The sequence below is a fragment of the Stenella coeruleoalba genome (assembly GCF_951394435.1).
Source record: "Stenella coeruleoalba genome assembly, chromosome: 11".
Taxonomy (NCBI): Eukaryota; Metazoa; Chordata; class Mammalia; order Artiodactyla; family Delphinidae; genus Stenella; species Stenella coeruleoalba.
In genome coordinates this window covers 90,811,147-90,837,095 of record NC_137157.1, presented here as the reverse complement: position 1 = coordinate 90,837,095, position 25,949 = coordinate 90,811,147, and the positions used below count along the sequence as shown (strand labels likewise).

The following is a 25,949-nucleotide window of genomic DNA, read 5'->3' as shown; positions in this document are numbered from 1 at the left end:
CTGTAATTCTTTGTATAGGTAGTCCTTTAGTGTACTAAAGGAATTGAATGGCAGTTTTGTTGATAAAACCAGCTTGCTTCGATAACATTTATTTTTATTAAATGTTACTTGGTGGTGGCTATTAACACTGAACGTGATGTTTGCGTGTTGGATTTTCTAATTCATATACAAAAAATCCCAGAAGTATTTAAGAGAAATTTGTTTCGGATTCTCTAGTTTATGCCTAAAGACATTGTGAATATACATAGACAATTATGATAATAACATTTATTGAGTGCTTACTACCTTCTAGGTGCTTAATGTATAGAATCTCATTTAATCATTATTACAACCTCTGTGTCAGGTACTGATATTCCCTTTTTAAGGTGGCTGAAACTAAACATTGAAAGGCTACGTAACTTGCCGTCTGTCACATAGTATATCGGAGAGCTAGAATTCAAATCCATGTTTCTGTTTGCAGAGTTCATGTTCTTAATGGGATTACTAAAAATTATGAAAATATACTTTTTTTTAAAAAGAGGAGTGTTTGCTTTTACTGCAACTGGCAATAACTGCCACTTCTGCATAATGGTTGAGAAATGTGGCTGTTATGAGGTCAAAGTCCCAAAGAATTGCAGTTCAGTATTTGAAAATATTTAAAGGGTAACCATACTCCTTGTACTGTAAATTTAATCCTTTTGTATGTTTGGAGTCAGCAAGGAAAAGTGACTAAAAAATTTGCCTTGTATCTTTGCAGAAAATTTTTCAGTTAGTGTGAGTTTCAAATGGATGGTAGATGGGAAAAATTTTGAAGTTTAAATTTTAGCTGCAGTTAATAACCCTTAAAATAGTGCCTATGATAATTTTGCGTTGACGTTTCTTCTCAATTTTAAGGTAATTTCTGTAAATTGTTTCACTCAGCTCCATAATTTAAATTAAAAACCTAGAAAGACCAAGAAACATAAGTAATTGGCTTAAAGTAAGAGAATGAATGCAGATTTTATACCACAGTCTAGAAGTACTGTGACAAAATAGTTGGTTCTCAGGCTTTATTGGCCTCCAGCAAATAGGCTGGGCCATAGTTTTATGCCTTTCAGCTAGAGGAATAGTGGAACACCAAGAACACACCTGTAATTGAACAAGTTGGGTTTATTATTTGTTGCAGTGAGAGAGAATGTTCACCATGGGGAAACAGCGAGGCATATCAGTAGGAGGATGTTAGAAAAAAACCTGGTAAAAGATTCAGTTATAGTATAGTTGGGGTTTTGGGGGTGGGGGTTGAGGCAGTAGAGCCTTACTCTGTATTAGGTGCTATCAGAAAGCAGGGGCAATTCTATGCTTGTGTATCTCAGCAACTGTTATCTATAGGGAGGACAAACTACAGCGAGGATAAAGCTGCAATTGATAAAAAAGTGTAGCTATCACTTAGTCAGAGAGGGAGATGTTTAGTATTTTACGGGATGCTGGGTTGCACAGTGACCTTGTCTAATTTGAATGGTGAAGTCGTTTTATGTCCAACATGATTTAGCTATAAGCATCAAATCAGTTTATAACAACAGTGAGCTTTGAGCCTTAGATAAGTTCCCAGACTTCCGAGGCTGCTTTTTTCCCTTCTCCAACCAAAGCAAGTATATCCTAACATCATTCCTACTGGTAATGGTGATGTTAAGTGAATATCCAATGTAAAATTAATATTCTTGATTCTGTATATCTTAGTCCTTAAAGGACGTTTGTTTTATTCCACTATAGACTGGCAACATTGTCTTTCTCTAGGACCAAGTCTTTTGTTTGCCTTACTACACTGACCAGATGTTAACACAGAAACAATGATAGAGAATATCCTTATCTTAGTTCTGATCTTATTTTACCATTAAGTATGATATCTGCAGTTTTCTTTGTAGATAATCTTTATTAGATTTGAGTTGTTTCCTTCTGTTAGATTTCTGAGAGTTTATGAGTCAGTGTTGAATTTTGTCAAATGAATGAATATTTTGTGTCTGTTGAGATGATCTGTTGTTTATTTTCATCCTATATTCTGTTTTTGTGGTAAATCACACTGCTTGAAAAAAATGTTTTTTCTTAAATAACAGAAATGTATTGTCTTACATTTCTGGAAGTTAGAAGTCTGAAATCAAGGTGTTGACAGGGCCATGCCCCCACTGAGGAAGCTAAGGAAGGGTCTGTTCCACACCTCTCTCCCAGCTGTGGCTTGTGGCTAACTCCATTTTTCACACAGCGTTCTCCCGTGTGTGTGTGTGTGTGTGCGTGTGTGTGTGTGTGTGTCCAGATTTTCCCCTTTTTATAAGGCCACTGATCATACAGAATTAGGGCCCACCCTAAAGACCTTATTTTAACTTGATTATCTCTGCAAAGACCCTATTCAAATAAGGTCACAATTTGAGGAATTAGGGCTTAGGGCTCTAATGTATTTTTATCAAGTGGACATCTTGGTTGGGCCTATAATAAAGCTATAATGCTTCGTGTCTCACTCGTAAATCTACATTGCTTAATTTTTTAATATGAAATTGACCTTGTATTTTTTTTAATGAGCTTCACATGGTCATAGTGTATTACCTTTTAAAGAAACATACTTTTAAGTAACTCACAGATGAAAGAAGAAATCACAATGGAAATTAGAAAATATTTTAGTAGAACAACAATGAAAAATATGACACATTAAAATGTAAGATGCAGCTAAAACAGCACTTAGAGGGAAATTTATAGCTTTACATGGATAGACTTACAAAAAAAGGGAAAGATTAAAAATTAATGATTAATGTTTAGCATGTTGAGGACCTGCCAGACTGTTTTCCCAAAGCAGTTGCACCATTTTACAATCCCATTGCCATTGCAGGAGAGTTTCAATTTGCCCACATTCTTGCCAACATTCATTATTTTCTTTGATATAGCCATCCTGGTGTGTGTGAGCTGTTGTCTCATTTCGGTTTTGATTTACATTTCTCTGGTGACTAAATGATGTTAAGCATCTTTTCATGTTTCTTGCTTATTGGCTATTTGTGTATCTTTTAGAGAAATGTCTGTTCAAGTCCTTTGCCCATTTTAAAATTGGTTTTTTTGTTGTTACTTTTCAACTGCAACAATATTTTATATTCTATATTTTCCAGATGCAAGTGTCTTATCAGATACATTATTTGCAAATGTATGATTTGTAAATACAGTTGACCCTTGAAAAATGTGGGGGTTAAGGGGGGCCGACCTTCCGCACAGTTGAAAATCCTCGTATAACTTTATAGTTGTCCCTTCGCATCCACAGATTAAACCAACTGTGGTTCAGGTAGTACTGTAGTATGTATTTATTGAAAAAATTCCAAGTTTAAGAGGACCCATGAAGTTCAAACCTCTGTTGTTCAAGGGTTGACTGCATTTCCTTCTATTGTGTCTTTTCACTTTCTTGATAGTAACCTCTTATTAATGTGTTTACAGTTGTTAATTTAGATATTCCTGGTTGCAAATGTAATCTTTCCTTATGTTCCTTAATTCTCCCTTCTTTTTTTCCCCTTATCACTATACCTCTCTCCCATTCCCCTACTGCTTTCATTCTCTTATAATTTTATCTTTCCTTTGACAGCTACTTTTTTACTTCATGTATTTTTTTTAATGCTATCTCCTCCGGACTCTGTGAATCCATTAGCTTACTGAGAATGAAAACTAGAAATTAGTCACTTTTTTCCTAATACTGCCTAGTAATTGATCTCCTGTGAACTGTATCTGCTATCAATTTTATATTATATAAATTCAATAAATGTGAAAATTAACACACAGCAAGGATCATTATGCTTTCTATATGTAATTATTTCAAAATTACATAAAGGGCTGCTTGCTTATAAGATCAGTTTGCAGTAAGTCTGTAATTAGGTGGCTTCGGTTTCAATTGTTAAACTCTGTCTTTCTCTTTCTCTTTTTAAAGATTCAAAATGGATAGTATAGAAGAACCTCAGAAAAAAGTCTTTAAGGCTCGAAAAACAATGCGAGTGAGTGATCGTCAACAGCTTGAAGCAGTGTACAAGGTCAAAGAAGAACTGTTGAAAACTGATGTCAAGCTGTTAAATGGCAACCATGAAAATGGAGACTTGGACCCAACCTCGCCTTTGGAAAGTATGGATTATATTAGTGACAAGGACGAGGTGAATGGCATTGAAGAGCTTTGTTTTGACTCCGAAAAAAGTAAATCAGAATGGAAAGAAACACCCTCTACCTTAAACGTTAATGTAAAAAACAAGCAGGATGATGATTTAAAGTGTGAACCTGTGTCTTCTAATAATATAACTCCTGAACTAGCCTCTAAACTGACTGCTGAACCATCTTCCGCTGATACAGCCTCTGGTGCACTAGCTGCTAGAGGTCTGGTATCTGGAGATTCTGCCTCTGGAGACTTGGCCTCTGAAGCAGTAACGTCTGGTGATCCCACCTCTGGTGATTCTGCTTCTGTTGATCCTGTCTCTGGTGATCTTGCCTCTGGTGAACTGGTCTCCAGTGAAATGGTCTCCAGTGAACCGGTCTCCAGTGAGCCAGTCTCTGATGAACTGGTCTCCAATGAACCAGTCCCTGTTGAACCAGTCCCTGGTGAATCGGTCTCCACTGAACTGGTCTCCAGTGATTCAGCATCTGATGATCCAGCCTCTGGTGATCATGCTTTTGAATCACTGGCCTCTGATGATCCAGGCTCTGGTGATCTGGCTTCTGGTGATCCAGCTTCTGGTGATTCGGCCTCTGGTGATCCAGCCTCCGATGAACCAGTTTCTGATGAACCAACTTCTGAGTCAGTCTTTGATCCCACCTTCGAACCAAATTCTGTACCAGTCTGTGAACCAGTTCCTGAAACTGATAGTACAGAGCCTAGTAGCAATAAAGGTGATGATTTTCTTGAAAAAAATGGAGGTGATGAAAAGTTAGATCAAATTTTCCCATTTGATGAGAAAAATAAAGCTGATAGTAATGTTGATGTTGATGCAGAAGCTCTAGAAACAGATGATACAATTATTTGTTCAGATGTGTCTCCTGAAAAGAAGATAGAAGAAGATGCTATCACAGAATCTGCTCTTGGAGAGGAAGCTATATCTAGCAGTATTGAGATTGACCAAAGTGAAAAGACTGAAGAAGAAAATTCTGCAGACCTTGCAGAAACCATTAGTGAAAATGTTATGAAAGATGACAAAAATGAGAATGTCTTAGAAAATACAGATTCTATGGAGACAGATGAAATCATTCCTATTTTGGAAAAGCTTGCACCTGCTGAAGATGAACTTACTTGCTTTTCTAAAGCTTCTCTCCTTCCAATTGATGAGACAAATCCAGATTTGGAAGAAAAGATGGAAGGTTCTTTTGGTTCACCATCTAAACAAGAAAGTAGTGAGAGTTTGCCAAAAGAAGCCTTTTTGGTCCTCTCTGATGAAGAGGATATTTCGGGTGAAAAGGATGAGTCTGAAGTTGTATCACAAAATGAGACATGCTCTCCAGGTTAGCATATTATTTAAATTCTAAAGATTTTGATTAGCTTTGATAAACTGCTTAGTAAAACATTCTCTTAAAGTTTAAATTTCTTTTAGTTACAGAGAAAGTTGAGAATGATGGTGACTAGAATGATCTCTTAACTTCACAGGTTCTTAACTTCACAGAATTTAGAATTACAGAGAACCACTCTGAGAGCAGCATTGTGTGAAGTGCTGAGAAGGGAGATAAAATAAGTAGAAAATTTTGCACTTGCCCGTAAGGGACTTATAGACTGGGAATAGAGATAAGATGGACCAGTTTAACACCATGATATAACAATTTCCAGTACATAATTGATCAAAATCCTAGCAATTGTTCATGCTATCACTTAGCAACCAAATAACTTTGAATCTAAAAGCCTACAAGTTTATTTGCTTCAAGTGTAACAAATTCCATTTTACAATTAATTTTCCAGTTGAAATCTGATTCTTTTAATATTCTTTGTCCAGGGAATAGCACCACCATTGCTGGAAGCCAAAAACCTAGAGGTCTAATTATATGTTTGATAAAGACTTTATCCATTTGCTTCCTAAGCCTTCTTGATTCTACCTAACGTACTCCCCTCATTTTCTGAATGATCTCTCAATAACTTAAATCTCTTTTATTTGACTGTGTTCCTCTCTTTCATTAGATCACTATTATTGGGTTGGCCAAAAAGTTAGTTTGGTTAGTGAATGCACTGTTCAATAAAATTCTTGGTGAAAATGAAATACTTGTCCTTTATTTTTAGTTAGAATTGAACAAACTTTTTGGCCAACCCAATACTTTTAGGGTAATTTCAAACTCCTTATATAAAAGCTATATAAACTTCATGATTTGGTCAATATCTGTCTTTTCCATCTCTTTTATTATTACTAGAGAAAAAAGAGCGAATGAGAAAAATCCTACTTTGCTTTCATGGTCAAACTCAAACATGTGTGAAACTTGTTTGAAACTTTGTGAAACTTTCTCAGTTACTTTCAGACTGGTGTGAATACCTTTATGTTCCCATCGTGTCACATTCTCTTAGCCTTAGAGCCCTGTGAGTGGAGTGACCTTGTAATAAGAAAAACAACATCTGGTTTTTAGTTTGTTCAAAGAAAAAAAAAGCCTAGAAGACACAGAGGATTCCCTCCCACCCACCCCCACCCCCAATATGTCATATCTACTTTTGGAGATAGAAACGTTTTCTTATTAAAAAATGACTTCACTTCCAAAGAGCATTCATTCATTTATTAAACCTGTATATATAGAAAGGCCAAGCTTTTCTTGGCTTGGGGATTTAAAGATAAAGTTCATTACTTGCCCTGAGGATTCTGACAAGAATTAAATTGCAAGCCATTAAATACATGGTTGTGAATACAGTAGTAATGTTAAATTGGTATGCTGGGAGTTTAGAGGAGAGTAACTTTGAGAATATAGATGTATTCAGGGAAGCACTTTCCTTTCACTCTCTGTGTAACATAGGGTTTTAAGGAAGATAATCCCTCTTAATTGCAGCTCCATACTACTTGCTCAGGCCAAAAATCTTGGAGCCATTCTTATTTTTTTCATTCATAGTCCATATCCAATCTGTCAGGAAATCCTGTTGGTGCTACTTTCAGAACAGATCTAGAATGCAGTCTCTTCATACCATCTTCACTGCTATCACCCCTGCTTTGAGCCATCATAATCAGGCCAAAAAAATGCTTGGGTCACAGTTAGTGCTCAGTAAATGTTTGTAGAATTAATTAATTGGTAATAGAAGAGTGTTATGGAGGACGTTGCTTACAATGCTAAAACATACTAACACCGGGGAGCCATTGAATGATTTCAAGCAGAGAAGAATGACACGATGAAATTTACATTTTGGAAAGATAATAAATAACAATGTTTAAGGAGAACTTCACTCATTTTTCAGTAAGAATATAGAGAGTAATACTGGGGTAAGTCCTTAAAAAAATCTTTTGGTAGTGTGTATAAGAAAGTCATGGCAAATTGAAGCTTAATTATTTAATGAGTTTATACATTATATATATATACCTTTATGTCAGAATCTTGGAGATTGGAGACCATCCCTCCCACCCAGTGGTTAAATGCAGAAAGATGAATATTAAACCATCCCTATTGTATACTTTGAAAATTCAGAGTTCGGTTTATTTTTGGTTACTTTTAGACTTTTATTTGATTGTATGCTGCTAGAGTAGGTTTAGTGATAGATTTAATTTCTTAGCTGGTAACTGAACTTTTATTTTCTGTCCCCTGACCCAAAGGAGATTTTGTGTATTGTAAGTTGAAGTATGGTTTCTTCATTGGTTCTTAAACGGTTCTCTGTTCTGTTTATATGGTAGTAGAATCTGTTACATGTCATATTTGCTGTTGTTCATCTGTTGAGGTATTACTTTCTTCAGATTCTTTATTCTTGAATAATTTTTAATGTTTTCAGAACACAGGATTATAAGTCTGGCTTTTCCCTCTAAGTACTAACATTTATGTGCTGTACTAGTAGGAAAACATAAACCTCTATTATTTCAGACACTTTAGCAAATTCGTTTTAAATATAGCAGTTATGGATATGAGCAGCAGCAAAAAATAATGAAAGGTATCTGAAAACAAATGGAAAAGCGATTTCAGGTTTACAAAGATAGATGAAAGACCTAAAAAACGATTGCAGATGTTCCTTAGTAGGCCTGAGGACGCTGTCATATTGTTGCTTAATACTGTATAATACCTGATACTCATTAAATGTTTACAATCATAGTCTGTTTAAGAAGTCTAGGAAAATAAAGGTTTCTCTTTGGGAACATTCAAACAACACCAGAGGAGGTACACGTATTAGTTACCTTCCATGTATTCTCCATACCATATACTCTCCTCTACTACTGTTCCATCTTTCCTCTCTTTCAGTGCCATTCTTCAAGTTATGTTAACAAAGCTAGCACAGTTTCATCTTCTCCTGTTTACTCTTTAACTTAATTGAATTGTGATTTCCACGTTCCCAGCCTCTTTCCTAATTGTTCTCAGTGGAGTGACATTGATGCTCATGTTGTTAAATCCAGGGGCATCCTTTATTTGCCTTTATTCTCTCATATTTAGATGACCTCTTAATAACAATTCCTCCCTATTGAGATTCTCCTTAGCTTTCAGTCTACTGCATTCTCTATTTTCTTCCCTTTTGGCCCTTCTCATTTTGTTTCTTATGTAGAAATGAGAGGGAGAGCTCTTTTCTACTCGGCTTTTTAAATTTTTTAAACATTGTTTTTTCTTAATATTTTTGAGGAGAAAAATCTGTTTCAAAGTAAATAAGATTTTACCCTAAGCTCTGACATAATTTCCTTTCAAATATTATTTCAGATTTTAAAAATATCTGGTTGTTTTTCCCTTTCATTGGATCCTTAAGATAAATTAGATGAACGTAAATGCTAATGAGGATAATTGCATGGGAATAGAATTTAAGGTTTCTGTCTAATTTTGCTTTAGGTTAATAGTGGTAGAATTGCCATGGTTTACATAATTAAAATTTATTGATATTTTGTTTTCACTATTTAATGTGTTCAGCTAAAATTCTTTATTATCTCAACCCATTTATATTCAACTGTGTCTTACGTACTTGGATTTTCTTCATGGAATCTTGTATTCCTGTACATTGTTGTTGCAGATTTTTCTTTTCAGAGTTGAGTGAGATCAAAGATGAAGCAAGTTTTGGAAAGGGGAGTGTGGGAGGAAGATCAGTTTCAAATGACGATTGTTGCCTGAGTTAGATATATGTCTGGATTTTAGAGCAGAGGCTTGGACTGTCTAGAAAAAATTAGGGGTAGATACCATATAGACATTAGTCGAAGTTGAGTGACGAGATGAAATCACCTCAGAGTGAGTATAATTCAGTGAGAGGAGATCCGAGAACTGAGGTCTTTGGCAGTCCTGTATTTAGAGGTTGAAGATATGAGGAAGGACCAGCAAAGGAGACCAAGAAAAAACTTCAGCTAGAAAGAAAATTAGGAGATTTTGTTGTCTTAGAAGTCAAGTAAAGAATGTTTTGAGGAGCAAGGAGTAACTCTATTTGTGTATCAAATGCAGGCGTTTGTTCAGTTAAGATGGAAGAGAAATATTTAATGACCTGGAGATCATTTATGACCTTGACAGGGGGCAGTGCAGTTGAAAGCCTAGTTGATAATTGAGTTTCAGAGAGAAGGGGAGGAGAAGAATTGGAGATAATAAAATGTAACTTACCCCCCAAATTTTGCTTTAAAAGGGAGCACAGAAACTTACTGTGGAAGATACTATTTAGAGATTTGTATTAGTTAAATAAAGCTTTTAAAAATTTTCTGGAAAAGTCACATTGCCAGTAATGCCACATTTTTCTGATTCCTCTTGTGAGGCTGAGAATCTTACATTTGTATTCCTTATCTATAAATTGCTTCTTCCTCTTCTTTGCCCATTTTTTCTGATGGATATATTGTCTTCAGTTAGTCTGTAGGAATTTTTTGTTTTAAGTATTCTCGTAGAGCCATTAATCTAAGACAGGGGATTGGCAAACTGTGACCTATAGGCCTTAACTGTTTTTGGTCAATAAAGGTTTGTTGGAACATAGCCACATCTATTCGTTTACATATTACATATTGTTTATCATCAATTCCCACCATAAGGACAGAATTGAGTAGTGTGTCAGAGACCCTAGAGCCTACAAGATCGAAAATACTTCGTTTTGGCCATTTACAGAAAATGTTTGCCAACCCCTGATCCAGGGCAACGGTTTTGTCTGTATTTTCTTGGAATAAAGTTCTATGTAATTCTGAAAATGGGAAACCAACCCCTAATGTAAATTCTGTCTTCTAATCCTCTACAATACAGTTTTTCCACCTTCATTTAATGAATTTTATTAAAGATAACAGTCATTAGAAAGATATTAAATATCTACTTTGTCTCAGCTCTTCCCCAGAGTTTTTAGGGTTACCAAAATTACAAGGTTTGGTACCTGCTCTTAAGGAGCTTACTGTCTAGTCTGGTTGAAAGGAAAGAATACCACAGATAGAACTGTTTGTGAATGTATGCCAACATATGAGGCTATACTCAAGATGGGAGGAATTATAGCAGAAACTGAATGAAGACAGATTCTAAAAAAGACAGTCTTAACCCAAGTATTTGGATGAGTTTTAGGAGTCCCAGAAACTACTTGAAATTATATATATATATAAACACTGTGTACCTGAGCCTCTGATTATTATTCTGAGTTGATGGAGGTTCACTTAGATTCTCTACAGGCTTTGTGAACAACAACAAAAAAATTAAAGAAATATAGGGCCTTACTCCCTTCTGTAGACTCTGTTAGTACCATTTTTTAAAATCCCAACTTCTTTATTATATAAAACTCGAGGCTAAATTTTAATTCTGTTTGTCTATTTCAAACTCCTAATAAGTGTTTTAAGTATTGCGAATCCAGTCATATCTTCTAAACATACCTGGAAAATGGGAATTTGATGATAAGAGGAGTTGTTTGAATAAAATGAAGGAATTGGGAGCTAAGCTTGACATGTCTGTGGGCGGAGAGGGATCTAACATATGCATAAAAGAGGCAGACCAAACCAGGCCAGTTTGCTTTGCTGTTTTCTGATCTGCCTTGAAGTAACCCTGATTGGAGCCAGGGCTAATTTTGTTCTTTGGGTAGAAGGGTGGTTTGCTAAATAAAGACTAAGTAAACCTTCATCTTAAGCAACCCAATTTCTCTGTGTTTCTGGAAACTAGGAAACTATAGGAGTCACCATCCTCAGTATTAAAGGCAGGAAAACTTGGAAAAGTATATATAGGAAAAAATGCTATGTAATGAGTGTGCAGTCTACAGGGGAGCAAAACAAACTTTCATTTCATTGAACTGGTGTTGAGGGATGAGATCTTAAAAAAATTTCTTAATGAGCATAGGGTGGTAAATGGAAAGTTAATTTTTTAATATTCATTTATGTTAAAGTTTAAAAATAGTCTCAGTGATCTCTATATGTACTGTGTAAATGTCCTTTTGTATTACTGTGTTCACGTTTTACAGCTTTATTGTTTATCTTAATGTGAAAAACATTGTAATAGGTTCATCAATGATCCTAGTCTCTGCCTATTTTCACCTAAAAATTCTTTTAAGTTTTTTTAACCTTGGCTTCTACCATCAGGGCTGTTGAAATTAAAACCCTGGTGTTTGGAGCAGAGATGCCATATCAAAATCTTTATATAGTTCTATATACCCATGATTGTTTATTTAATTGTGGTTGTAGAATATGATGAAATACGGCATGCTTTATTGAAGCTGCAGGGGAGCCACTTGCAGGGATGTAAGGGGGAAAATAGAAACCCAAACATGTTAGTGACTTGTTCTTCTCCCCTAAATGATTAAGTTAGTTGAGGAGCTATAGATTGATTGACCAAAGACCATTTACGGTGCCTCTGGGATTTTATTTGTTGTAACAATGCAACTGTATGGCTATTTTTAGCAATATTTTTTGGTAGCACTCTTTAGTTGTTAGATTTTATGTGCCTTTTGTGAAAATTACTTAACATTTCTGAACGTTACTTTCCTCATCTATATATATGATGGCAAAAATACTGTTTATAGTGTAGGATTTTTGGGGGGATATGAACTAATAAATGTCAAGCACCGAGCTAAGTTAGTTGTTGGCACTGGTATCAAAGTAGCTATTACTTTTAAGTAAAACTTTTATTATCTTTAGGATAGCTTTTCCCTATCCGTAACCATTAAAATAACCTAATGATTCAACCTGTCTGGTCAAAATATTAGATGTTCTGAGTTCACCAGTAATTTATAATTTTTTTTAATTGCCACAACCACTGTTTTAGTTTTAATAATTGAATGTAAAGGAGTCTGAATGCTTTATAGTAGTTGTTTTCACATTTTATTAATCTATTGATGACAGTAAATTACTAAGATTCTTTGTTTTAAAATCTATATTATTTAATTTTTTTCCATGTTAAGAGTTTATTATGAACTTGCAGAAACATTTAAAACTAGACTTGTCCACTTATTTCCACCAGTTCATGCTCCCTTTTTATTCCTAATATTTTACATTTTGAGACTCTGATTTCCTAAAATATTATCAACTGGATAATTACACCAAAAGTATAAATTATAATGAACTGTTACAAATTCTGATGGAAGAAAATTTCCTTTTCTATTTTTGTTACAGAAGAAGTAGAAAGTAATGAAAAGGGCAGCAAACCTGAGGAAGAAGAGCAAGTGATACATGAAGATGAAAGACCTGAGAAAAGTAAGCATGTACAAACAAACCTGAAATAGTTTTAAAAATTGTTTCTGCTTTTAAGGCTGTGGAAAATACTTTTCTGTCCATGAGATGCTTGTAAAATTTTTCAGTTTAAGTAAGCCACAGTTAAATCGTTTTGTTGATGGCTAACCCAAGGATCTTTGAAAGTATTAATTATTTCATGTATTTTATTGTTTATTTATTCTTTCCATTGCTCCATAGAAAGATTTAAGCTTACTATTTAGTAAGGTGCTATCTGAATGTCTTGAGAGAAATTGTTTTAGATTTGCTTTTAGAGCATTGGACCATAGGAATTTTGTCTGGGATGACATAGGCAAATGGAAGTATGTGTCTCAATCTCTACTTAAAGTTCTTAAGCTGTAAGAGAAGGGGAAACGATGTTACTGAATGTCATTAGGTTGGGTTCTGTAACTCTCCCTGTCATACTGCTCTCCATCTGTGACTATGTAAGTTATTATTTTTTAAAACTTTCAATACTACTACTACTTAATAATAATAAAAGCAACTGTGTTGATAACACTTTATGTACCAGACACAGTTCTAAATTTTTTCCATCTTCTTTTTTTTAAGTTTTTATTTTATATTGGAGTATTTATTAACAATGTCATGGTAGTTTCAGGTGTACAGCAAAGTGATTCAGTTATACATATACACGTATCAATTCTTTTGCAAATTTTTTTCCCATTTAGATTGTTACATAATATTGAGCAGAGTTCCCTGTGTTATACAGTACGTCCTTGTTGGCTATCCATTTTAATTATAGCAGTGTGTACATGTCAATCCCACACTCCCTAACTATCCCTTCTCTTCACGCTTCCCCCACCCCCTGGTAACAATAAGTTCATTCTCTAAGAATGTGAGTCTGTTTCTGTTTTGTAAATAAGTTCATTTGTGTCATTTCTTTTTAGATTATGCATATAAGTGATATCGTACGATATTTCTCTTTCTCTGTTGTGACTTACTTCACTCAGTATGACCATCTCTAGGTCCACCCATGTTGCTGCAAAATGGCGTTATTTCATTCTTTTTAATGGCTAAGTAATATTCCATTGTATATATGTACTGCAGCTTAATTATCCATTCCTCTGTCGATAGAAATTTAGGTGGCTTCCATGTCCTGGCTATTGTAAACAGTGCTGCAGTGAACATTGGGGTACATGTATCCTTTTGGACTATGTTTTTCTCCAGATATATGCCCAGGAGTGGGATTGAAGGATCATATGGTGGCCCTAGTTTTAGTTTTCTAATGAAACTCCATACTGTTCTCCATAGTGGCTGTACCAATTTACATTCCCACAAACAGTGTAGCAGGGTTCCCTTCTCTGCACACCCTCTCCAGCATTTGTTGTTTGTGGATTTTTTTGGTGATAGCCATTTTGACTGGTGTGAGGTGATATCTCATTGTAGTTTTGATTTACATTTCTCTAATAATTAGCAGTGTTGAACATCTTTTCATGTGCTTCTTGGCCATCTGTATGTCTTCTTTGGAGAAATGTCTATTTAGGTCTCCTGCCCATTTTTTGATTGGGTTGTTTGTTTTGATGATATTAAGCCACATGAGCTGTTTGTATATTTTGGAGACTAATCCCTTGTCCGTCACATCATTTGCAAATATTTTCTCCCCTTCTATGGGTTGTCTTTTCATTGTGTTTATGGTTTCCTTTGCTGTGCAAAAGCTTTTGAGTTTAATTAGGTCCCATTTGTTTATTTTTGGTTTTATTTCCATTACTCTGGGAGACAGATTGAAAAAGATATTGCTATGATTTACATCAGAGTGTTCTGCCTATGTTCTCCTCTAGGAGTTTTATAGTGTCCGGTCTCACATTTAGGTCTTTAATCCATTTTGAGCTTATTTTTGTGTATGGTGTTAAAGAATGTTCTAATTTCATATTTTTACATGCAGCTGTCCAGTTTTCCTAGCACTTGAAGAGACTATCTTTCCTCCGTTGTATAGTCTTACCTCCTTTGTCATAGATTAATTGACCATAGGTGTGTGGGTTTATTTCTGGGCTTTCTATTCTGTTCCATTGATCTATGTTTCTGTTTTTGTGCCAGTACCATACTGTTTTGATTGCTATAGCTTTGTAGTATAGTCTGAAGTCAGGGAGCCTGATTCCTCCAGCTCTGTTTTTCTTTGTCAAGATTGCTTTGGCTATTGGGGTCTTTTGTGTCTCCATACAAAGTTTAAGATTTTTTTGTTCTAGTTCTGTGAAAAATGTCATTGGTAATTTGATAGGAATTGCACTGAATCTCTAGATTGCCTTGGGTACTATAGTCATTTTGACAGTATTGACTCTTCCAATCCAAGAACATGGTATATCTTCCCATCTGTTTGTGTCGTCTTCGATTTCTTTCATCAGCGTCTTACAGTTTTTGGAGTACAGGTCTTTTGTCTCCTTAGATAGGTTTATTCCTAGGTATTTTATTCTTTTTGATGTGATGGTAAATGGGATTGTTTCTTGAATTTCTCTTTCTGTCTTTTGTTGTTAGTGTATAGAAATGCAACAGATTTCTGTGTATTAATTTTGTAAACTGCAACTTTACCAAATTCATTGATGAGTTCTAACAGTTTTCTGGTAGCATCTTTGGGATTTTCTATGTATAGTGTCATCTGCAAACAGTGGCAGTTTAACTTCTTCTTTTCCAATTTGGATTCCTTTTATTTCTTTTTCTTCTCTGATTGCTGCGGCTAGGACTTCCAAAACTATGTTGAATAAAAGTGGTGAGAGTGGACATCCTTGTCTTGTTCCTGATCTTAGAGGAGATACTTTTAGCTTTTCACCGTCGGGTAAGATGTTAGCTGTAGGTTTGTCATATATGGCCTTTATTATGTTGAGGTATATTCCCTGTATGCCCACTTTCTGGAGAGTTGTTTTTTGGTTTTTTTTTTGCGGTACGCGGGCCTCTCACCCCTGTGGCCTCTCCCACTGCGCAGCGCAGGCCCAGCAGCCACGGCCCACGGGCCCAGCTGCTCCGTGGCATATGGGATCCTCCCAGACCGGGGCACGAACCCGTATCCCCTGCATCAGCAGGCGGACTCCCAACCACTGCTCCACCAGGGAAGCCCTGGAGAGTTTTTATCATAAATCGGTGCTGAATTTTGTCAAAAGCTTTTTCTGCATCTATTGAGATGATCATATGGCTTTTATTCTTCAGTTTGTTGATGTGGTGTATCACACTGATTGATTTGCGGATATTGAAAAATCCTTGCATCCTTGGATAAACCCCACTTGATCGTGGTTTATGGTCCTTTTAATGTATTGTTGGATTCTGATTGCTAGCATTTGGTTTAGGATTTTTGCATCTATATTCATCAGTGATATTGACCTGTAATTTTCTTTTCTTGTGGTATCTTTGTCTGGTTTTGGTATCAGGGTGATGGTGGCCTCATAGTATGAGTTTGGGAGTTCTCTTTCCTCTGCAATTTTTTGGAACATTTTCAGAAGGGTAGCGGTTAGCTCTTCTCTAAATGTTTGATGGAATTCGCCTATGAAGCCATCAGTTCCTGGACTTTGGTTTGTTGGGAGTTTTTAAATCACAGTTTCAGTTTCAGTGCTTGTGATTGGTCTGTCCGTATTTTCTGTTTCTTCCTGGTTCAGTCTTGGGAGACTGTATCTTTCTAAGAATTTGTGCATTTCTTCCAGGTTGTCCATTTTATTGGCATACAGTTGCTTGTAGTAGTCTCTTATGATCCTTTGTATTCCTGTGGTGTCAGTCGTAACTTCTCCTTTTTCATTTCTAATTTTATTAATTTGAGTGATCTCTCTTTTTTACTTAATGAGTCTGGCTAAAGGTTTATCAATTTTGTTTATCTTTTCAAAGAACCAGCTTTTAGTTTCATTTATCTTTGCTTGTCTCTATATTTCTGCTCTGATCATTATGATTTCTTTTCTTCTACTAACTTTAGGTTTTGTTTGTTCTTTGGTTGCTTTAGGTGTAGGGTTAGGTGGTTTATTTGAGATTTTTCTTGTTTCCTGAGGTAGGATTATATTTCTGTAAACTTCCCTCTTAGAAATGCCTTTGCCATATTGCACAGGTTTTGGGTCATTGTGCTTTCATTTTCACTTGTGTCTAGGTACTTCTTGATTTCCTCTCTGATTTCTTCAGTGATCCAGTGGTTGTTTAGTAGCATATTGTTTAGCCTCCACACGCTTATGTTTTTTACAGTTTTTTTCTTGTAATTTATTTCTAATCTCATAGCATTGTCATCAGAAAAGATGCTTGATATGATTTCAATTTTCTTAAATTTACTGAGGCTCCCTTTGTGGCCCAGCGTGTGGTCAATCCTGGAGAATGTTCCATGTGCACTTGAGAATGTGTATTCTGCTGCTTTGGGATGGAAAACTCTATAAATATCAGTTAAGTCCATCTGGTCTAATGTGCCTTTTAAGGCCTGTGTTTCCTTATTGACTTTCTGCCTGGATGATCTGTCCATTGATGAAACTGAGGTGTTAAAATTCCCCAGTATTATTGTGCTACTGTTGATTTCTCCCTTTATAGCTGTTAGTATTTGCCTTATATATTGAGGTGCTCCTATGTTGGGTGCATATATATGTACAATTGGTATGTCTTCTTAGATTGATCCCTTGATCATTATGTAGTGTCCTTCTTTGTCTCTTATAGCAGTCTTTGTTTTAAAGTTTGTTTTGTCTGAAATTAGTATTGCTACTCCAGCTTTCTTTCGATTTCCATTTGCATGGAATGCCTTCTTCCGTCCTCTTACTTTCAGTCTGTATGTGTCACTAGGTCTGAAGTGGGTCTCTTGTAGACAGCGTATATACAGATCTTGTTTTTGTATCCATTCAGCCAGTCTGTGTCTTTTGGTTGGACCATTTAATCCATTTACATTTAAGGTAATTCTCAATATGTGTGTTCCTATTACCATTTTCTTAATTGTTTTGGGTTTGTTTTTGTAGGTCTTTTTTCTTCCCTTCCTCTTTTGTTCTCTTCTCTTGTGGTTTGATGACCATCCTTTGTGTTGTGTATGGGTTGCTTTTTCTTTTTTGAGTGCGTACCTATTGTAGTTTTTAGGTTTGCTGTTCCCATGAGGTTTTGATATAGTAGTCTATATATGTAGAAGGTTGTTTTATGTTGCTGGTCTCTTACCCACCTAGAGGAGTTCTCTTAGCTTTTGCCTTTCTGTAAAGCTTTTGATTTCTCTGTCAAATCTGAATGAGATCCTTGCTGGGTAGAGTATTCTTGATTGTAGATTCTTCCCTTTCATCACTTTAAATATATATCGTGTCACTCACTTCTGGCCTGCAGAGTTTCTGCTGTGAAATCAGCTGATAACCTTATGGGAGTTCCCTTGCATGTTACTTGTTGTTTTTCCCTTGTTACTTTTAATATTTTTCCTTTGTCTTTAATTTTTTCCAATTCGATTACTATGTGTCTTGGTGTGTTCCTCTTTGGGTTTATCCTGCCTTGGACTCTCTGTGCTTCTTGGACTTGGGTGACTGTTTACCATGTTAGGGGAAGTTTTCAATTATAATCTCTTCAAATATTTTCTCAGGTCCTTTCTGTCTCTCTTCTCCTCTTGGAATCCCTATAATGAGAATGTTGGTGCATTTAATGTTGTCCTAGAGGTCTCTTAGATTGTCTTCATTTCTCTTTATTCTTTTTTCTTTATTATGTTCCACGGCAGTGATTTCCACCATTCTGTCTTCCAGGTTACTTATCTGTTCTTCTGCCTCAGTTATTCTGCTTTGATTCCTTCTAGTGTATTTTTCATTTCAGTTATTGTATTGTTCATCTCTGTTTCTTCTTTAGTTCTTATAGGTCTTTGTTAAACATTTCTTGCATCTTCTCAATCCTTGCCTCCATTCTCTTCCTGAAGTCCTTGATCATCTTCACTATCATTATTCTGAATTCTTTTTCCAGAAGGTTCCCTATCTCCACTTCAGTTAGTTGTTTTTCTGGGGTTTTATCTTGTTCCTTCATCTGGGACATAATCCTCTGCCGTTTCATTTTGTCTACCTCTCTGTGATTGTGGTTTTCATTCCACAGGCTGCAGGACTGTAGTTCTTCTTGCTTCTGCTGTCTGCCCTCTGGTAGATGAGGCTATCTAAGAGGCTTGTGCAGGCTTCCTGATGGGAGGGGCTGGTGGTGGGTAGGACTGGATTGTGTCTCTCTGGTGGGCAGAGTTCAGTAAAACTTTAATCTGCTTGTCTGCTGATGGGTGGGGCTGTGTTCCTTTCCTTTTCATTGTTTGGCCTGAGGTGACCAAGCACTCGAGCCTACAGGCAGTTTGGTGGGGCTAATGGTGCCTCTGGGAGGGCTCATGCCAATGAGTGTGTCCCAAAACTGCTGTTGCCAGTGTCTTTGTCCCTGCAGTGAGCCACTGCCACTCCCCACCTCTGCAGGAGACCCTCCAGTGCTAGCAGGCAGGTCTGGCCCAGTCTCCTGTGGGATCACTGCTCTTTTCTCTTGGGTCCTGATGTGCACAAGACCCTAAGAGTACAGTTTCTGGTTCCCCCAGTCCTGTGGAGGTCCTGCAATTAAATCCCGCTGGCCCTCAAAGCCAGACCCTCTGGGGCCTCCTCTTCCCGTTGCCAGACCCCCAGGTTGGGAAGCTTGACATGGGGCTCAGAACTTTCACTCCAGTGGGAGAACGGTGGTATGATTGTTCTTCAGTGTGTGGGTCACCCACCTGGTGGGTATGGTACTTGATTCTATCACGATTGTGCCCCTCCTATTGTCTCGCCATGGCTTCCCCTTTGTCTTTGGATGTAGGGTATCTTTTTTTGGTAGGTTCGAGTGTTTCTTTGTCAATGGTTGCTCTGCAGTTGTGATTCCAGTGTTCTTGTAAGAAGGGATGAGCGTACCTACTTCTACTCTGCCATCTTGACCTTATCTCTCTGTGACTATGTAAGTTTTGATACAAGGGAAATTGTAGAATAGAATTGGATTTTAATAATAGGCTCATAGATAGTGTGGAGATTTTAATATTTTAATATTTCCCTGTTTCTATATTGAAAAAGAAACCATATAAAATATGTTATGATCTCATGAGTGTTACCAATATTTGAAACAAATTTTCTAAGTGAAGGTCTTTGAATGTTTGTTCTTTACCAAATTTACCTTTATAATGACATTAATTTTATTATTTTTATATATTTGAAATTTATTAGGATATGTTAAGAATAACTAATACTATTTTCCTAAGGCTGGTGATTAAGAAAGAATTTTTCCTAAACTTACTGAGGAAGAAAATTTACTGAGGATGAAGAATTAAATAATTAAAGCTATGCACAGTTAGTAGAAGCATGTGATGTGAGAATAAATACTGAGAAATCTGTGACTTGTGAATGAATACTGTATTTTGTCAGAGAATTCATATACACTAGAGAATTTACTGAAAGGAATGAATTTGAGATGATTTCTTCTCATCCCATATTGTTAGTTGAGCTTCCATCTTAATACGAAGATTTCAAGGAAAAAATGTTCTTTGTTCATGTTGTTTGTACATTTACTTATTTAGTGTTCGGAGGTTCTTATTTAGCATATTGAAAATCATTTCAAGTTTAAGGTAAAAGCTATCTATTTACTTTTCTGATCACAAAAACAATTCATAAAATAATTTATTGAGAGTGCTGTTTTGATAGCTAGAAATAATATCTTCCTGAGGATGGAGAAGAGGCATTAAGGTCTATGTATAATAAAAACAGCTGACTGGTCATTATGCTTTTTCTTCTCAGGTGAATTTTTTAGAAGAAAACGTTCTAAGTCAGAGGACATGGACAATGTACAGTCCAAACGACGTCGATATATGGAAGAAGAATATGAGGCAGAGTTTCAAGTAAAGATTACAGCCAAAGGAGATATAAACCAGAAGCTACAAAAGGTGTTAGAGATTATAAGTTAAAACCATATTAAACAAAAAACACCACCATCTTTATTCTACTAGATTTTTGACATTACTCTGTATTTTACTGAAATATTCAGCTTTTTCATAGAAAGAAAGAACTTGAAGAAATTGGTTAAGCTTATTATCCTTAATAATTTAATTCTAAAATTCCTTATGACTCTTTTGAAGCTAAATAGTTTTTTTGTTTTGTTTTGTTTTTTTAGATATGGTAGTAATTTTAAAAATGGGAGAGAAATTATGGCTTCTTTTCTTTTCTTTTCTTTTTTTGCGGTATGCAGGCCTCCCACTGCTGTGGCCTCTTCCGTTGCGGAGCACAGGCTCCGGATGCACAGGCTCAGCGACCATGGCTCATGGGCCCAGCTGCTTTGCGGCATGTGGGATCTTCCCAGAGCGGGTCACGAACCCGTGTCCCCTGCATCGGCAGGCGGACTCTCACCACTGCGCCACCAGGGAAGCCCATGGCTTCTTTTCTTATTTGCTTTAGTAACAAAACTGAATACCAGTTTTTAGCTTTTATTTTTTCTTCTATATTGAACTTTATTCTAATGGAAACATTAGAGTCTTATATGTTAACATTTTAGTTTTTGTAAGTTTTGTCATAAGTTGGTTTCATGGCTATAAGTCCCTATGTTCTAAAATCTTTGTTATGTACCTTAGGCTTAGTATTAAAAATGGTATGGACAAGACTTTCGAATGACTAGGGAAAGGGAATATTTAAAGTACAAACTTTGGAAACTTCCCCCTATATGTGTTAGACTAGAGATAGAAATAATGAAAATATAAAGTATTTAATATATGTTTTAAGATGTGTTCACAAATATTGATGACAAATGCCTTTTTAAGAGAAGAATAGAAGACTCAGGTGAAAATTTTTCAAGGTCTTATAGATTTAATGGTGAAATTATAAATACTCTAGGCCAGTGTTCCTCTACTCAGATAAAGTATAAATACCCCCATTAGAGAAAGGAACAGAGAGGCAGTACAAAAGTGGCTTTTTTTTCCTCCCAGTGTCTTTTTTCTTTTAACCATATGGTGATAATAATGCTTGTTTAGTCTTTCTTATAGAGCTATTAGAAATATGAAGATAGCTATGAGAAAGCATTTTGAAATATACTTCTGTGTGTACTGAGGGTTTACTCCTCTAGAGCAGTGTAATTTGGGGATGGTCTATGGGCTGCACTGTGTGTCCTGTTTGTTATGGGTCCATAATGAGATAAATATGGAAATCGTGAGTAGGCATTTAGAAATGTTTTATAGGAATTTCATAGTGCAGTGACATTCTTAGTGTCTCACAAAAATATCATCTGTAACAGATTAGAAAATTTAAAATCTGCTCCTTACCTTCAACTGGTTTCTTTTAAATCACAGTAGAGGGTGTGGGAAGAAAATATTAAAACTTCAATTTCAAAATGTTTTAAAAATTTCACCCTCTGGAAATTTTCTATTTTTAGTACATTTTATTGTGTTATAGTAGATATTATATATGTAGAAGTGGAGGATTTCAGCAGATAGCATTGTGTTATGGATGCCAATATTTTTTTTTAATTAATATATTAGTACTATCTTATTAGTACTTCAGAATATTTACTGTTTGCTGCTTGCTTGAAATTCCTTTTTTGCTATAACAAAGGCATATGTATTTTTTTAGGTTGTACAGTGGTTGCTGGAAGAAAAATTGTGTGCGCTACAGTGTGGTGTATTTGATAAGACATTGGCAGAATTGAAAACACGAGTGGAAAAGATTGAGTGTAACAAGAGGCATAAAACAGTTTTAACTGAACTACAGGTTTGTACACTGACTTGAATTGCATATCCGTGTGTCATCATTTTTATAACTTACTTTCTGGGATATGTTTTTGAAGTTGACAATAAAGTATATTTAACTTTTAAGTATTAGAAATAAAAGGAGCCTCTATTAGTTTGCTAGGGCTACCATTAACAAAAAGTACCATAAACTGGATGCCTTAAACAACAGAAATGTATTGTCTCATAGTTTTGGAGGCTGAAAGTCCAAGATTAAGCTGTCGTCAGGATTGGTTCTGAGGGCTGTGAGGAAGAATCTGTTCCTCATGTCTACTCTAGCTATAGATGGTTTACTGACAGTCTTTGGCATTCCTTGTCTTGTAGAAGTATCACCCTGATTTCTGGCTTCATCTTCACATGGTGCTCTCTCTGTATGTTTGTCTGTTTCCAAATTTTCCCTTTTTACAAGGATACTAGTCATATTGGATTAGGACCCACCCTGTTCCAGTATGACCTCGTCTTAACTACAGTTGACTCTTGAACAATGTGAAGGTTAGAGGTGCTGTCCCCACCCGCTGCAGTTGAAAATCTGTACACTGGTATCTGCTTCAAAAAATGAAGGAGTTGGGCTTCCCTGGTGGCGCACTGGTTGAGAGTCCGCCTGCTGATGCAGGGGACACGGGTTCGTGTCCCGGTCCGGGAAGATCCCACATGCTGCGCAGCGGCTGGGTCCGTGAGCCATGGCTGCTGAGCCTGCGCGTCTGGAGCCTGTGCTCTGCAACGGGAGAGGCCACAACAGTGAGAGGCCCGCATACCGCAAAAAAAAAAAAAAAAATGAAGGAGTTGATAAATGACTCACCCCAGGCAGTAGCTGAAACACTTCAGATAGAATCGGAACTCAAGCCCTTATTCTTTTGATTTCACGTCTGGTGATCTCTAACTGAACACAAACTTTTCCCCACACTTAATTTAAAGATCTGTAAAGTGAAAATATAGGTACTATATTGATTGAAAAAAAATCCATGTATAATTGGACCCACACAGTTCAAATCTATGTTGTTCAAGAGTCAGCTGTAATTACCTCTGTGATGACCCTCTTTCCAAATAAGGTCATGTTCTGAGATACTTGGGCTTCAGACTTCCAAATACTTTTGAGATACATAGTTCAACCCATAGCAGAGCTTCAGAAATAATCTAACTTAGTGCATCTTAAATATTTCTTCATTCAGTGAAGAAAGGCTGGCATCATCTAAAATGTCATGAGTACTAAATAATATTTGCTGTGATTCTTTTTATTTTAATCTACTTCTCCCATGAATCATATTTTTTAAAGATATTAGCTTGTTAATCTATATTTATTAATAATTACTACTTTTAATTTTTTATTAAATACATCTGTATGTTAACATGTACTGCTAGAGCTTCTAATCAGTTGAAATGAGCACACGGTACCATGGTGCAGTAATTCATTTTATTCCAAGACTAAGAAACTGGAAAATTTTATCAGTACATTCATTCTATATAAGCATAGTCTCAGACGCTGACTTGCAAACCACTTATAGAGCCTTTTTTACAAATGAGGGAGAAGTGGTCTGTGATAATAAAGTCGCTTCTTCACAGTTAAAAGCAAATTGCAACCAAATGTGACTAGAATTTAGGTATTATATTTGGCAGCCTACAAGTTACTTTTCTGGTTTCATATTGTTAGTTTTGTTTACAGTGAGACTTTACTACAAAGACTTTATTATTAATAATTTTGTAATGTATCATTTAGGACACCAGTAGTCCTGTTTCTTACCTTTAGCAGGTCCTTATATAGTGATAGCATTGTCTCATCATTAAACTTTATTTTACTAGTACTGTTAAGAATTTTGAATGAGAAATTGAAAATGTCTGAAGATTTAAGAAAGTAATTTCATTCGTTGTTTGTTATCACTCCCGTGGCTGCATCGATGGTTTTGTGTTTCTAGAACCTGAGATTTTGACTCTTATAGTCTTGCTTAAGATGCAAGTCTGCATCTAACATTTAATAAACCTTTGCACTTGGATATTTCTTTGTAGCCTCAGAATCTTTCCAGCATCAAACCAATCATCTTCTCCACAAATAAGTCCCCCTTGACATTGTTCCTCTTAACTCACGATTCTTGAATTCTTAGAAAAATCTTCAAGGAATATCTTCCCATTGTTCCTGTTATTCACAATTTTTTAGTTCTTGGAAACTGATTCCTCTGTATCACTTCACATATACACAGTGGGTTGCCAAATTACAACTATTTTTGTTTCTTATAAAAGTCTATCTTTTGCTTCTATCTGCAAGGCCATCATTACCCAATTTCTTGATTATAGTAACAACCTTTTACATGACCACTTTGGTACTGCTTTTTAAGTCTTTGCTGGTCCTTCTCAAGGATTGTACTCATCTTTCTAAAATACTTCTTGTTCATTCTCTTCTGTATAGTCCAGTTTGCTCAACTGTGTACCAGTTTAAACCTGTATTCATTCTTCGATTTGTAATTTGGATCTCCTAGATTTTGATCCACTTTTCCTAATACCCACCAGTTGCTTCACTGTTCTACAGAGTATTAATGTCCATAGTATTTTTATTTCAGGCCTCTGACTTCATATTGCTTCTCCCATTCATTTATGATCTGCCCTTACCATGCCATTTATTTAAATTTTACTCAGCCCAATTTAGTTCCCATCTCTTTCTTTGTTTATGGAAGTAAAATTCAGATAACAATCATTTTAAAGTTTACACTTCAGTGGCATTTAGTACATACACACTGTTGTATGTTCATCATCTCTATCTGGTTCCAAAACATTTTCATCAATCCAGGAGAAGACCTTGTACCCACTGAACAGTCACTTCTCATTTCCCCCTCCCCCTAACCCTCGGGAAGCATGAATCTGCTCTCTGTCTCTACTGAGTTACCTGTGCTGCATATTTCATATGAACAGAATTATACAATATGTGACTTTTGGTGTCTGGCCTGTTTTTCTTAGCATAATGTTTTTAAGGTTCATATATGTTGAAGCATGTATCAATACTACATTCCTTTTCATAGCTAAGTAATATTTATATTTCTGTACTAGTGAAAATAAGTAGGAATTAATTCAAGATGTTAACGCGTGTGTACACACACGCACACACATTTTGTTTATGTATTCTTTGGCTGATGAACATTTGATGGGCATTTGGGTTGTTTCCAGCTTTTGGATATTGTAAATAATGCTGCTATGAACATTCATATATAAGTATTTGTTTGAATACCTGTTTTCAAATCTTTTGGGCATATACCTAGGAATGGAATTTTGGGTCATATGGTAATTCTTTGTTCAATTTATTGAAGAACATTCAACTTTTTCCCAGATCAGCTACTCCATTTTATATTTTACTCCCCACCAGCAATGTGAGGGTTCCATTTCTACACATCCTTGCCAACACTTGTTACTGTGTATTTTAAAAATTATTATTATAACATCCTAATGGTGTGAAGTGATATTTTGTTGTGGTTTTGGTTTGCATTTTCCTAATGGCTAATGATGTTGAACATCTTTTCCTGTGTTTGTTGAACATGTGCATATCTTCTTTAGAGAAATATCTATTCAAG

At 35.9% G+C, this 25,949-nt stretch overlaps 1 protein-coding gene across 2 annotated transcripts in view; it reads left to right on the top strand.

Moving 5' to 3' along the window:
- ATF7IP (activating transcription factor 7 interacting protein) overlaps nt 1-25,949 on the top strand; it is a 127,877-nt gene that overhangs the window by 45,798 nt on the left and 56,130 nt on the right. For both annotated transcript variants that reach the window (XM_079936425.1, XM_079936424.1), the window contains exons 2-5: nt 3,908-5,457; nt 12,633-12,713; nt 20,426-20,571; nt 22,244-22,381. In XM_079936425.1, coding sequence (XP_079792551.1) covers nt 3,915-5,457; nt 12,633-12,713; nt 20,426-20,571; nt 22,244-22,381 — 1,908 coding nt within the window. In that variant the 5' untranslated portion in view covers nt 3,908-3,914. The remainder of the gene's footprint in view (nt 1-3,907; nt 5,458-12,632; nt 12,714-20,425; nt 20,572-22,243; nt 22,382-25,949) is intronic.